Genomic DNA, 15,074 nt, shown 5'->3' with positions numbered 1-15,074 from the left:
TGTCTCTGCTTGTCTCTACATGCTGGCTTAGTCTTTGTCTCTCCACAGAGCAGCTTTATCTATGTGGCAGAGAATATGAGTCTTGAATTTTATATCTTACAGCTTCAGCCACCAGAGAGGGACTAACTCAACTCTCTTGGTCCCAAGTCCAAAACTCCTAGCAGGGGGGACCCATCAGTCTAGCTTGGATCAAGTGCCCACTCCAGGGTCCATCAGGCCATGGGGGTGGGATTACGTTAAGAGCCGAATATCTTTCACAGGAGACATACGAATGGAATGATGGATGGGGGCAAGTAATGGGAGGTTATGCTAAGCAGACATCTCATAGTTGTCTACTACAGTGACTGTGAACCCTGGTGCCCAGCATGGGGCCTGAACATAGGAGGCACAAGACACTGTTGGCTGTAGAAAAGGGGAGCATGAGGAAGGCTGAGAGGCTTTCGGTCCAGACGTACAAAGCAGAAGTGTCAGGCCCACCTTCACTCCTTGGCATGGTTCTGCTGGCCTTAGCAGATCTGGGCTTATCTTAGGCCATTCAGTCTAGATCAGTAGCTTCCAGCTCCTGAACTCCTGTTAGGATCACCCCCAGACAAATGCTCAAGGTCAGGTTAGGTCTGACTAGCCTAGGCGGCTCCCCTCTGGGGCACAGGTTTGTGTGTTATCACATTGCTCTAAGAGTTGCTGAGCCAACTTGCTGGGGCCCTCAGGCAAGGCATGAAGTAGGAGGGTGCCACCTTAGCCAGGGACCCACCTGGGTCCTAGGAAGTGGAGTTATAGGAAAGGCAGCCCCCTGAATTTTTTGTGTCCACAGACCTGCGTCACATCTTCAAGTTCAGAGAATCTGGCTTAGAATCAGCAGAAAAGGTGAGTGAGGGGTGGGGACTGCACGAGGCCCCACAGCTGGAGCAGTTGGGCTAAAATAGCCAAGGGTAGGGTCAGGATGAACACCTAACTAGGCTCAGACCAGGGATATCTAGGCAGCCTAAGACAGAGGCTAATCCCGCTGGCCTTGACTCCTGCTCCAGCTGTGCCCTCAGCTAAAAAGATATACTTCTGCATATCCTTTCCCCCATCTGTCCCAGGGTCAGGCCCTATGTGACCATCAGGGAACTTCTTGAAGGAAGGATGAAGCAGGACATATAGCAAGGGTCTGCTCCAGGCCAAGGGAGCATTCTGGGCAGCTTCCTAGAAACCAAAGTCCTGGCAAAGCAAAGCCTGGAATAGGAAACTTGGAACTTGAAGAAACCATTTTATTGCTGGGGAATCAGGCTCAGTGTCTTCATTAGGGGAAAGGCGAAGCTGCTGTAATAGACCCCAAGCTGCGATGGCTTGAATAAGATGGAACTTTATTTCTCTCTCTCATAACAGGAGGTAAGAAGCTCAGGTTGTCAGGGCTGCTCTACAAGGTCACTCAGGGACCCAGCTTCCTTCCACTTTGTTTCCCTGCATCCTTTCCGGTGTTGTCACCTGCACAGTCAAATCTGGGTATTGGAATGTCTGTATTCTAGCTTATGGGAAGGGAGGGAAGACAGGAAGCCCTGGATAAGCAACGTCCTTGTACACAAGAGAGGGAAAAGTAGCTCATATCTCTCCTGCCTACAGATGAGAATAGTAAGTTGTCTACACCTATTTGCAAGGGAAGCTGGGAAAGATAGTCTCCAGTTGGGCAGCTGCCCCGGAGGGAGGGGAGAACGGAGGCTGGGGACACCAACAGCAGTCGGCCATGCTCAGGAAGGGGAAGTTGCCTGAGATCTGCATGAAGTAGTGTTCGAACCTGCATCAGGATCCAGGCCTGAGCAGTCAGCACCAAGTCTGAGAGGCCTCAGGGCAGCACCGCAGGCTCTTTGAGGGTCTGAATTAGCAGCCGGTCTCCAGGCTGTGGGTGACTCAGTCTGCTGGGCTGGGGCATATTTAGTGCAGGCCCTCAGTAGTGGCTGACTGTGACCTCCAGCCCTGACAGGACTCGGATATTTCTGTGACTGACCACAGAAGGGGCCCAAGTGTGAGGGCTCAGTGCCTGGCTTGGAGAAACCCAGGCAGGTCCTGGGTAGCAGCAGCCATAGAGGACTAGGTGCTTCCAGGGTGACGGGTTTTCCTCCGAACTTGTATCATTTGGGAGCTGGTGGGGCCTCTCAGACAGGCTGAGCGTGACAAAGAACCCCTTGGGCCTCTTCAATTTGCGGCAGGGGTAGGACAGAAGGACCCCACTAGATAGAATCTGGAGGAAGCAGACCAGGGGCGCTTCCCCATCAGGTTCATGTACCTTGGCCCCTGCCTGCAGCATCGGGAGGACGGCTTCTGGGATGCGTGTGCTGTTGGGACATGCAGTTGTAGCTCCAAGGGGACCACCTGCACGTGGCTGTGTTCACTCTGGTAAGCTTGTCGGGAAACTGTCTGTTCTCTGGGACTGAATCACAGTGCTCAGCCCACGGGCCGGTCGGCAGGAGTCCATGAAGCTCTGGGACCAGCCCCAGCCCCACGAGTACGTGGGAATGCCCGGCTTCGGAGACCCAGCCCAGGATCACTCCAGGTCTTCAGCCCTCGGTGGACAGGTGATTAGGAGGACGGGAAAGGGAGCAGAGGACCCTAATCATGCAGGATGATTATTCAGGATTCTGATTGGGATTGGGATTGGGATTCTGAAGCTGCCGATCAGGCTGGAGCTTGGTTGCCGGGGTGGCTGTGACCTCAGAGGGGACAGTGGGGCTCCAGGATCCCCCCCGTGGTGAGGGTCTCTGATGGGTGGGAGGTGCAGAAGAAAGCCATTTGGAGACTGAGTGTGCCGCACTCGAACTGCCGGGGAAGCCTGCAAGCTCACCAGCATCGCGGAGGGCCCTGTCATCACCAGTTCTCAGAACAAGCTAGATGACTAGATAAATAAAAGAGTGGGGGGAAATATTTGAGGAGACAGATTCTCCCAACTGTGGTTAGGGTGGTGGCTGTGAGAAGGGCAAGGACAAGTTCAGAATCTCAAAGCTGGGTTAGACCCCTGGGCCTTCTTGTCTGACCCATTTCTCCCCCAAAGCAGGGGGTTGGAAGAGAAGATGCAAACACTTACAACTTAACAGTTTTTCTTTTATCCCCGTCACACAAATAAGTATACAAATAACTATGTAATTAACTAGATCGTTGTGATAAGAGCTATGGAGGAAAAGCAGAGGGCCCTGCCAGACTGTAAGAGGGAGATCTAACCTAGTCTGGAGGGGAGAGGCCACCCTGACGAAGAGAGTGACATTAAATCCCAGACCCACGGGGTGAGCAAGAGGTGGTCCAAATGAAGAACGTTCCATGTAAACGGAACAGCGAGCCTGCAGGCCCTGAGGCAGGTAGTGGTTCAGACAATGACAAGGGCAGCGACTGCAGGTGGGAGCAAGTGGTGGGTGCCCGTGATGGGAGGTGCTTCAGGAGACCCTACTTGTGCAGAGCCAAGGGACAGGCTGCGGATGGCGGCTTTCTGCGGAGAGCAACGGGGAGCCATTACAGCTCTGACGGTTGGCCGACAAAATCTGATCTGCATTTTGAAGACATCTCCTGGCTGCATACGGGGTATGGAGGCTGTATTAGTGGGCCTCGGGGTGGATGCGGGGAGGCTAGCAGAGAGCTCTTGCAGCAGCATGCAAAAGATAATGGTCCCTCAGACTAGTGCAGTCGTGGTGACTATGTGATTGGAGGGAGTGTCAAAAATGACTCCAATTTATTTCTAAATTTTTTAAAATTACAAGTTACTTATTCATTATAAGTAATGAAAAGATTCTAAAGGTACACAATGAAGAAAGTTGGTACTTTGCCCTTAACTCCCGCCTTCCACTCTCACCTGCTAAGGCCACCCTGCTGACAGCCTGAACAGGAGCAGCCTTGCACATCTTGCCTTTGTGTTCATCTAAGCAGAGAGAGGTTTTCTTTTAAATGGGATATTACTTGCTACTTACTCTGCAACCTACTTTTCTCGCTTAACAGTACATCACAGACACCCTTCGCAATTCCATAGGTGTAGGTCTCACTCCCGTTTTAACAGCTGCATGATGTTCTACAGCTGGGCTGTACGACAGTTTATTTGATCATTGAGTGACATTGATATCAGATAGTTTCCAGTTTCCTGCCACCACAAACAATGCTGACATTATAAGGTTATCCTTAAATACGGGTGATTTTCCTCCATAAGATATATTCCCAGAAGGAGAATTTCTGGGTCAAAAGGTATGTGCATTTCTAATTTTAATCAATAGCACCAGGTTACTTGCCCCAAATTGTAACAGATAGTGCCTGATGACTTGCTCAGCAACAAATGAGAGCACCCATTTTCTCACATTTCTAGCAGACCTTAAATTTACTCTTAATTTTTTTTTCCAATCTGATGAATTAAAATAATGAAAACTTATTTTGCTTTAATTTGCATTTTCCTAAACAATAATGAGGGTAAGCATTTTATTGGCCATTTAGATTTCCTCCTCCCACAACAGCCTGTTCATACCCTATTTCCATTTTTCTTTTGGGCATTTGTCTTTTTCTTTACAATTTATAGAAACTCTTTGTATATACGACATTTTCCCTTTTACTGTTTTATATTTTGCATATATTTTTCTGGTAAATCATTTGTCTTTTTTCTTTGCTTATGGTATCTTTTGCCATCAAAGTTTTAAAAATTAACTTAGTATAATGTCTATCCTTTCTTTTGCTACTCTTGCAGATATCTCCCACCAAATTTATTCATGTTTTCATTATCCAAATCTATTCCATTTTTCCTTTAAATTTCTTCTAATATTTTCATTGTTTCATTTTTGTATTAAAATTTCTAACCCATTTGGAACATAATCTTTATGGGAGTGGGTAGGGATCCCATTTGTTTCTTCCAGATGGATAACCAATTATGGCAGCACCATTTTAAAAAATAGCTTTATTGAGATATAATTCACATACCATACAATTTACCCATTTAAAGTGTACAATATAATGCGTTTTAGTATATTTATAGATGGGTAAATCACCACAGTCAACTTTAGAACCTTTCATTACCTCAAAAAAAAACCCTGTACCTTTTAGCTGTCATCCCACTATTACCCCCACTCATCTGCTTTCTGTCTCTACTGACTTGCCTACTCTTGACACTTTGAATGAATGGACTCATATAACATGTAGACTTTTGTGACTGCCTTCTTTCACACAGCATAACATTTTCAAGGCTCATCCATTTTGTGGCGTGTATCAGTACTTCATTCCTTTTTATGGCCCAGTAATGTCCATTTGTCAGTTGATGGACATTTGGTTTTTTCCCACCTTTTGGCTATTATAAATAATGCTGCTATAAACATCACTGTACAAATTTTTGTGTGGACGTGTTTTCAGTTCTCTTGTCTATATACCCAGAAGTGGAATTAATGGGTCATATGGTGATTCCATGTTTAGCTTTTGAGGAATTACCAGGCTGTTTTCCAAAGTGGCTGCACCATTTCACATTCCCACCAGCAGTTATGAGTTCCAATTTCTCCACATCTTCAGCAACATTTGTTATTATCTGACTTTTTGGTTTTAGCTTCTTAGTGGGTGTGAAGTGGTATCTTATTGTGGTTTGGTGTGCATTTCCAATGGTGTTGAGCATCTTTTCAGGTGCTTATTGTCTTATTTGTATATTTTCCTTAGAGAACTGTCTATTCAGATAGTAGTACCATCTATTATTTGTTTTCTCTGATGAATTGAAACTTTTATCGTATATTAAATTCCTTTCTAATTTGGATCTATTTATTGGCTCTTTGTTCCTCTGATCTATTTGTCTCTTCCTAGCTTAATCCTGTACTGTTCAGATCACGGTGGCTTTGCAGTATGTTTTATTATCTAATAATGCAATTTCCCTTCAACTAATCTTTCTTTTCATGTTTTCCTAACTAGCCTCAGATATTTATTTTTCAAATATACTTTAAATTAATTTTTTACACTTCTAAAGTACTTTTAATTTGGGATTCTAATGGAAATTGCATTAAATCTGTTTTTGAAAGGATTCACTTTTTATGAGAATAAGTCTTTTCTTTGAAACATGGCTATCTTTCTATAAGTTCAGATCTTGTTATATGTCCTTCAATATGATTTCATAACTTTCTTCAAAGAACTTTATCTTTGTGATGGTTGTTGTTTTAAAATCATTCCTTGGTATTTTACAGTTTTGTCACTATTGCAAATGATCTTTTTTGTCATTTCCATTTCTATTATATCATTGCATTGAGAAAAAAAACCTATAGATTTCTATTTACCTTGTATTTAGCCACCTTCCCAATTATCTAACTAATTCTAGTAGCTTTTAAACTAAATTTTATTGGATTTTCTTGATATACAATCACATCATTTGTAAGCAAACATGTTCTTGTCTTTTTTAAAAAATCAGCTATTTATTCCGATTAGTTTATCTTCTTGTCTTATTGAATTAGTTAAAATCTCCAAAAGATGTTAAACATTAGTGATGATAATGAGCATCTTGTCTTGTTCCCAATTTCTGGAAATAGCTTCTGAATGTCATATATTTGCTATTGGGTTTTGGTAAACAGTCTTTATCAAATTCAAGTAATTTTCTTCTATTTTTCTTTGTTTTGTATTTTATTAGCAATATTTGCTGAATTTTATCAAATGATCTTTGGCATCTATTACTATAATCATATTTTGTTCCTTTCATTTGTTGATGCACTGACTTATATTGATAGATTTCCTGATGCCGAATTATGTTTTTGGTGTTAAAATAAACCCTTCTTTGTATGGTGTAAACTTTTGATACTTTTCCCATATCTAGTAGCTAATATCTTATTTCAAATTTTGCACTCATTCAAACTGGTCTGTGATTTTTTTCTTCCTTTTTTTGTTCAATCTTTATAAGTTTTGGGAATTAAGAAAATGCTAGCTAATAAAACAAACCAAGAAACTTTCCAACTTTTTCTCTTGTCTGGAAATAGTTTAGGTAACATTAAAAATTACCTGTTTTTAAAGGTTATATAAACCTCATTTTTACTATAATCTGTGGCTTGAGATATTTTTAATTTTATTCTTAATTATGGTAAAATACACAAACATAAAATCCACCATCTCAACCATTTTTAAGTGTACAGGTCAGTAGGGTTCAGTACATGCACATTGTTATGTAATCAATCTCCAGAACTCTTTTCATCTTGCAAAACTGAATCTCTATACCCATTACACAAAAACTCCCCATTTCTCCCTTCCCTCAGCCCCTGGCAGCCACAATTCTACTTTCTGTCTCTATGAATTTGACTATTCTAGATACCTCAATATAAGTGAAGTCATGTAGTATTTGTTTTCCTGTGATGGTCTTACTTTACTTAGCATAATGTCCTCAAGTTTCATCCATGTTGTAGCATGTGTCAAAATTTCCTTCCTTTTTAAGGCTGAGTAATATTCCATCATATATATACGGCATTTTGTCTACCTATTTGTCCAGTGATGAACACTTGAGTTGCTTCCACCTTTGGGCTATTGTGAATAATGCTGCTATGAACAGGGGTGTACAACTATGTCTTCAAGACTTTGCTTTCAATTCTTTTGAGTATATGCCCAGGAGTGGAATTGCTGGATCATGTGGTATCTTGTAATGTTTTAATAGCAGAGTTTTCATTAAAAAACAAATCTTCTGCTATTGGCCTATTCAGGATATCAATTTCTGTGCTCAATTTTTCACAGTTTTCTACTTTGGTTGGAAATCATCTATTTTGTCTAGGTTTTCACATTTATTTTCATAGGCTTACATACATTATTGTTATAATTCTTTAACCTTTCCTGTATCTGTGATATACCTCTTTTCTTATAGCTAATATTGTATGTTTTTGTTTTCTTTTTTTTCTTAAGCAGGTTTGCCTGAAAAAAATTATCTATTTTGTTGGTCTTTTCAAAGAACCAGGGTTGGACTTTCATTTTTTCTTTTAATTATTTTTCTATTATTTGTTTATTTTCTATTGAATTAATTTCTGATTTTTAACTTTGTTAATTTCATCTATTTTCTTTTGGCTTTGTTCTCTTTCTGATTTCTTAGATTAAATATTTTTTTTTTTTTTTTTTTTATAATGTAGGGCATTTTTTTATAGCTACTTTATTTATTTATTTTATTTTTGGCTGTGTTGGGTCTTCGGTTCGTGCGAGGGCTTTCTCCAGTTACGGCAAGTGGGGGCCACTCTTCATCGCGGTGCGGGGACCGCTCTTCATCGCGGTGCGCGGGCCTCTCACCATCGCGGCCCCTCCCGTTGCGGGGCACAGGCTCCAGACGCGCAGGCTCAGTAATTGTGGCTCACGGGCCCAGCTGCTCCGCGGCATGTGGGATCTTCCCAGACCAGGGCTCGAACCCGTGTCCCCTGCATTAGCAGGCAGATTCTCAACCACTGCGCCACCAGGGAAGCCCAGATTAAATATTAATTAAATTTTCTTTTAGTCTTTTTTTAATGTTAAAAGCATTTAAGATGCAACTATTTAAAGTTTATTTATTTATTTATTTTTGACTGTGTTGGGTCTTCGTTTCTGTGCGAGGGCTTTCTCCCGTTGCGGAGAGCGGGGGCCACTCTTCATCGCGGTGCGCGGGCCTCTCACTGTCGCGGCCTCTCTTGTTGCGGAGCGCAGACTCCAGACGTGCAGGCTCAGTAGCTGTGACTCACGGGCCCAGTTGCTCCGCGGCATGTGGGATCCTTCCAGACCAGGGCTCGAACCCGTGTCCCCTGCATTGGCAAGCAGATTCTCAACCACTGCGCCACCAGGGAAGCCCAGATGCAACTATTTTAAAAGACCTCTGTTATAACTGTAATAAATATATAGAAAAAGTAAAAAAGCATTTAAGGCTATATTTTTTCCTCTGAGTACAGCTGTGTGTCATAAGTTCTGTATGGTATGCTGTTATACTAGGTGATTTATAATTTCAGTTTTGATCTTATTTTTGATCCAGTAGTAATTTAAGGGAGTGTTTCTTAATTACCAAGCAGTATATACTTTTGGCCTTGAAATTAGTCTTATTTGACATTAATATTGCTGTCCCTTCTCCCTCTCTGATTGCACTTACTAGGTGTATCTTTGCCCATTGCTTTATTTTCAGTCTTCTTTGTCACCTTGTTTTTGGGAATATTTCTTGTAAACAACATTTGGCTATATTTTATGTTTTAACTTAGACAAACTGTTTTTTGATAGGGAAATTCAGTCTCTTCACATTTAGTGTAATATACTGATATACTTTACTTATTCCATCTTATTCCATATATTTGCTGTTTCTTACACACACACACACACACACACACACACTTCTTTTTGGTTACTTTTGCTGGCTTGGTTGAAATTCTGCTTTACTTCCAGATTTCTGGTGTTAAGAACTGAGTGGCTGGTTTACTGGAACAAGATGAAGAAAGATTTGGGAAGAAAATCATGAGCTCAATTTGTATTTTAAATTTTAAGATACCTTTGAAACAGCCAAGTGGAAATATCAAGGGGACATTTGGAAATACTGGAGTAGAACTCAAAGGAGAAATCCTGAGTAAGGGCTACACACCCCAACAGCCGTGGACAGAACCCCAGGGGAAGGTGTTCGGCAGGGGGAGGTGGGCTTTTCTGTCTAACACCTCTCATCTCATAAGGTAGGAGGTGACATCATCTGCTGAGACTGCAGTGGAGCAGGGGGATGAATCAGACAGTTGGGGAGACAAGAAGAGAAATGAAACAGAAGTTCAGGAGCATGGGAGAGCATGTGTGGCTTCAGGAGACCTCCCGGGCAGCGAGGGGCAGTGGGAACAAAGCCTTTGGTTGGCCTGATGTTAATGATGCCCTTTGCATCTCCTGCTGATCTCCACTGCCACCAGGCAAAGCTGGCAGTGGGGGCTGTTCCGGCCCATTCCTGCTCCCACAGCCTCTCCCTTCATGCCAGTCACATAGCTAAAACAGGTTGGAATATGGAGCCCATACCTATGCTGGGTACCAGATCTTACACATTTACAACAATTAGCCCTGAATTCTCATGCTCTGATTCTCTTCTTCTGGATCCTCTTCTCCAAAAAGGTGTAAGACCTTCTAGGAATGCTTACATGTGTTATCCAAGTGCCCTCTGGACACTATCAGATTTGGAGTTCTGGATAAAGCCATTTTCTCTCTAACAGTCCCAGGGTTGGGAGGTAGGGTTGATGGGCTAGGGATACAGATGCCTCCCATATAACTAGAGCTGGTCCCCAATACTCTTGCCGTCTTGTCGTCCATTGCATGCATGTGCTGCCACCAATGCCACCGAGCTGCTGACCCAGTTGCTCTTGTCCCTCTTTACAGTTACCTTTTGTTCCTAGTGACCAGCTCTTTCAGAGGAGGCTTCAATAGTAAAGCCGTTACTGACTTGCTTCCTCATCTGCACCATTGCCCTCTTCCTATGGGAGTGCCAGGTGGAAGTGGGTCAGGCCTCACTTTGTGCCATACCTGGAATTGTTGACCCTCCAAACTCCAGGCCTTGCTACTCAGTCTAGATGCCCATGAGGATCTCCTTTCAGGAAGCTCACTGTCTCTCCTCCAGCGTGGTTTCCGTTGGGGACCTTGATCCTTACAGTAGGTCTGTCCATGTCTGAATCTCAGGCATGGACTGAGTTCAGTGTCCTTCACCAGTGCTTGGGGCCCATATAAATTCAGAGATGGGCTGGGCATCTGTTTCAGTATCCCTGACCACCCATCATGGTTAAACTCTCTGAATTTTCTCTTCCTCTATGAAAACCAGGAGGCTGGTCTTCTAAGAGCTCACACAGGCCCTTGGTGTGAGTGAGGGTGGGGGCAGAGGAGGCTGGGTGCTCAACCCCTCAGGCCGGCCTCTTTGAGTGTCAGATCTGGCCAAGCAGATCACTCAATTGCAGGGCCACGCTAGTCCACATGGCGCTTCTGTGCAAATTAGCAAAAAGTGCCCTCTTTTGGTGGGTGCAGCCCATGTCAGGCATGTGGCTTGGAGAGCAGAGAGAGGGCAGAATTTCAGCCCCCTCTTGTCCTGTTGGCCAGATGCCCTAGTGCCAGGAACAGCCGGCACCAATCCAGGCAGTGGCCATGCCCAGCAACACAGAGAACTAAACAGCATGGAGATCCAAATATTAGATCCAGAGGAAGCATACACCTGGGTTCTGGTCCCACGCCATCTGAGATCCTGGGGAGGGAGGAAAGATGGTACCCAAGGTTCTCTCCTTCTGAGCCTCCATTCTTATATCTGAATCCCTCCCCTACCTCTGCAGCTCCCATTTTCTCCAGTGACCCAGTGTAGACTCTTCATATGATATCTGTCCTTCCACTCCAGAGGAGAGCTGAAACTATGCCCTCAGGGGCTGACCTTATACTCCAGGGCTCAATGGAATAATCCACATACCACTCAGTAATCCAGACTTCACACAGAGACACTCACTTAGAGAAACGTAGGGGAGATGTTTCCTTAGAGGGCTTTGAGAGGTGGGCAAGGGCTTTCTAAGCAGAGGGATGCCATGAGAAGAATCACTAAAGCAAGAACCTGCAGGGTGTGTTCAATTACAGTAAAGCAGTCCAGAGGGGCAGAAGTGTGAGATTGTTGTTGGAGATCAATAGATAGCAATTGAATTGAAGTGAAGGGCAGTGGTTGTTACAAAGGCTTCCCCAGATCTCCCAAAGGACCTGAAATGATAGGATAAGTAGTTAGGGCTTTGTCTTATGGACAAAGGGGAGCCATGGAAGCTTTTTGAGCAGGAGAGTAGCAGGGTCAGGTCTTGGCACCAGGAAGATGACTCTAGCAGCTTGTGCTGGATGGTGAGGAGGAGGATTTGCCAGACCTAGTCATGGCATGGCTATATTCAGTGCTCATGGGAGACTGAGAGCAGCAGATTTGGGAGATCATCCTGAAGAGTACCTCTGAACAGTCCACTTTTCTTTACTGAATTGAATATAATTAATTCAATCATTTCACAAACTTTTCCCAATATGAACTGTGTGGGTCCATGTGCAAGGATGGAGGAGGGCAGGAGGAATCAGGATGAGCCCTCCCTTCCCCCCAGCCCTCTCTCCACCCCTCAATCAGAATGTGTTTTGATAAGTGGGGGCTTGGGGACAGCATAAGGGTGACAAGCTGTGCTTCCCCCACCAATTAAATTTTTTAAAAAGTGGCTATGGAAGGAGCGAATATTAGTTTCCTGATTTATAAAGCCAAATGGATTAAGCTCATTCATTGCCCGAGGAAACAAAAAGGAAATCTTCAATACCTCTGTGCACATTGAGAACAGGAACAATACCGGTCTTTAGAAAGCAGAAACCTAATTTGGGGGAATCAATTACCCTCTGTGTCCCTGCCTCTGTGGGCTCTCTCACTGGCTCTCTCTCAATAGAGATTTCCTGGGAGGTAAAATGTGGAGAAGTTGGTGGACCATAGGCACACTCTCCGTTCAGCCTTACAGACAGGAGGCAAAGAAGTAAGGTTTGTGGAGTTGGGTGGGGAGGTGTGCCTAGATATCAAGCACTTGTGGAAATGGGAGGGGGTGAGCTGGGACTGGGGAGGGCTTTGGAATAAACGCTGGAGAATGGGGGAAGTATAGGAATGTGCAGTGAGAGGGCCAGGGAAGGGGATGATGGGAACCTGAGGTTTATAACTGGGGGGAGGGGGAGCATAGTCCAGTCGGTGCACAAACAGGTGATGGGGGGAGGGGGACACTGCCCCAGCCTGGGCACCGCCTCCTGATTCTTCCGGTTTCTCTTGTGTGGTCTGCACTTGCCCTTGTGGGTTTGAGCGTGCAGTGGGCAATGGCCAGGCAATTAGGCGAAAAGGAAAGGGGATGGGTGCCTACCACAGTAGCCAGGGAGTCACATTCACAGCCACACACAGAAGCACTCGCACAATCTCATACATTCCTGCGCTGGGCCTCGGACCCTCGCCCTCAGTCCCCAGACTCAGAGCCACACCCAGCCCGATGCACTCACAGTCGCACACGTGGAGTCCCACACTCACAAGGACAGGGTTACAGACTCAAAACGACACCCCACACACTCCCACCCGAAATCACACACATTCCGCCACCCCCAAGTCCCAGCTGAAGCTCACACAGTGGCTCACTACCCCACACAGCCCACACTCTGGCATGTGATCACACACACACACACACACAGAGTCCCTCACACGCACACACTCTGGCTGTGCTTTTGTGTTTTGTCAGAATTAATGAGAAAAGTTCCCGTGCCCTGCGGGTAATTAGTGTCCTTGGAGTTAAATAAGCTAATGGCGGGCACCTCTGGCCCAAGCAATTATGTTTGTGTATTGAATAATTGATTCAAAGGGGGGAAGGGCCGCTAATCAGATCTGAGCATAATGAATTGATTTAATTAACAGGGGAATCTGAGGGGCCCTGGGAAACGCAGGCTTCACTCGGCTGCGCGAGCGCTGTCAGCGCGCAGAGAAGGGCGCGCGGCGGCGGCGGCGGCGGCGGCGGCGGCGGCGGCCCGGCTCGGGCAGCGGCTGCCGGATCGGCTCGGCGATCCCGGCCCGGCGGACGCGCCCCAGCCCCGCCCCGCCCCGCCCCCGGGTTGCGCCCGCCCGCGCGAGCTCCCTGTCCGCTGGGCTCAGCTCCCGGCGCCCGTCCGTCCGCCCCCGTCCGTCCGCCCCCGTCCGCGGCAGCGCTAGCCGGGCGCGGAGCCCGCGCGGGGCCGACGGGAGCAGCGCAGGCGGGCGGCGGCGGAGTCCGAGCCGCCCGCCCCTCCGCGTCCTCGGCCCGGGGGGGGAACCATGGTGTTGGACCAGGAGGACGGTAGGTGCCCGGGGGCCCGCGGGCCGCAGGGTGGGGGCGGCGGCGCGGGCCCGGCCGAGGCCACCCCGCGCGGCGGCAGCGCCCCCGGCTCCCGGCTGCCTCGGGCCGCTAGGCTGCTTCCCGGAAGCCGGGCGGTGGAGGTGCGCGCGGGTGTGTGTCGGGGTGCCGGGCTCAGCCCCCGAGGCTTCTCAGCGGGATTAGGAAGTCACACGGGCCACCCCGAGCCCGCCAGCCCCGCACGCTCGGGCCGGGAACTTTCTCACTGGCTCTTGTCGCCTCGCAGACACGGGAGCGCCTCTCCGATCCGCGCCGCGGGCTTCCCCGCAGTGCCCGCTGGCCCCAGTCTCCCCGCCTCCCACTTGGGTATCTGCACGCCCTCCCCCTTCTGCACCGACTGCGGAACGACTCCCCCAGGGGGATGCCCAGAGAACCCGGCACTGTCCTGGGGTCCCTCAAGTCTGGAACTTCATAGCTGCGGGATGGGTGACATTGCTTCACCCCTGGCAGGGCTGGGGAGGACGCTCGCCATCAGCTCCCCAAGTCCAGCGTGCTAGGAGGTGCTCCGCTGGCTAGGGCCCGTGGATGGGCCATATATCCAAGATAACAGGGCCGGATTCACCTTGAAGCTAATGAATTTTAAGCTTCAGAGTCCTTCTGTTTTAATTTGTATTAGTGATCTACTGTTCCTTTTCTTAAAACCCCCCCGCCCCAGTTGCATAAGGAAGCTTGGCTCTCCCAAAATCTGGACCACCCCTGGATCCAACTCACACCCTTCCCATTCTAACTACCAGTCTCTCAGGAGAACTCACAGCGCTGCTGGCCCAAGGATCATTGCCAGTTGCTAGGGCAGTTCTTTGGTGCCCAGGAGATGGATCCCTGAGGCAGGAGGCTGGGAAATTTGGGGTTGGGAGGCAGCTGCGGGTCTGCAGGGAAGGGTCTGGCTGCCTGGCCTTTCTCTCCGGCCCCACTACTCCCTTGTCCCACCCTACCACATCCCACTACGGTGATTAACTGTCCTGGTTTGCCCAGGACCGTCCCTGTTTTATCACTGACAGTCCTGGATCCTGGAAACCCCTCAGTCCCAGGGCAATCTAGGACATTTGGTCGACAGCCTATATCGACAACCTTCTCTGGGCTGTTGTGCAGGGGTGGATTGGACTTCATCAAGTGAGTGGGGAGACTTGTTTTCTGGAGTGCAGTTTCTGCCTAGGCACCCACAAAGCCTAATAAGTTATAACTGCAGCTTCCTAGAAGGCCTGTCCAGGGCTTCCAGAAACCAAAAGAGGAAAAGTTTGCCAACCGTGTACTTCTCCACTCTAGCTGGTTGCAAATCTCTGT

The 15,074-nt window shown here is 47.0% G+C and overlaps 1 protein-coding gene across 3 annotated transcripts in view; it reads left to right on the top strand.

The window, feature by feature from the left end:
- Window positions 1-13,585: 13,585 nt before the first annotated feature.
- Window positions 13,586-15,074, top strand: part of LMO1 (LIM domain only 1) — a 40,208-nt gene continuing 38,719 nt past the window's right edge. For 2 of the 3 annotated variants that reach the window (XM_036860953.1, XM_036860955.1), the window contains exon 1: window positions 13,586-13,736. Coding sequence is in view for 1 of the 3 variants with exons in the window: in XM_036860954.1 (XP_036716849.1) it covers window positions 13,715-13,736 (22 nt within the window). In the remaining 2 variants the exon portion in view is untranslated. The remainder of the gene's footprint in view (window positions 13,737-15,074) is intronic. The other variant, XM_036860954.1, reaches the window with a different exon arrangement.

Source organism: Balaenoptera musculus, chromosome 8, assembly GCF_009873245.2.
Source record: "Balaenoptera musculus isolate JJ_BM4_2016_0621 chromosome 8, mBalMus1.pri.v3, whole genome shotgun sequence".
Taxonomy (NCBI): Eukaryota; Metazoa; Chordata; class Mammalia; order Artiodactyla; family Balaenopteridae; genus Balaenoptera; species Balaenoptera musculus.
This window is presented reverse-complemented; position numbering and strand designations above follow the sequence as displayed.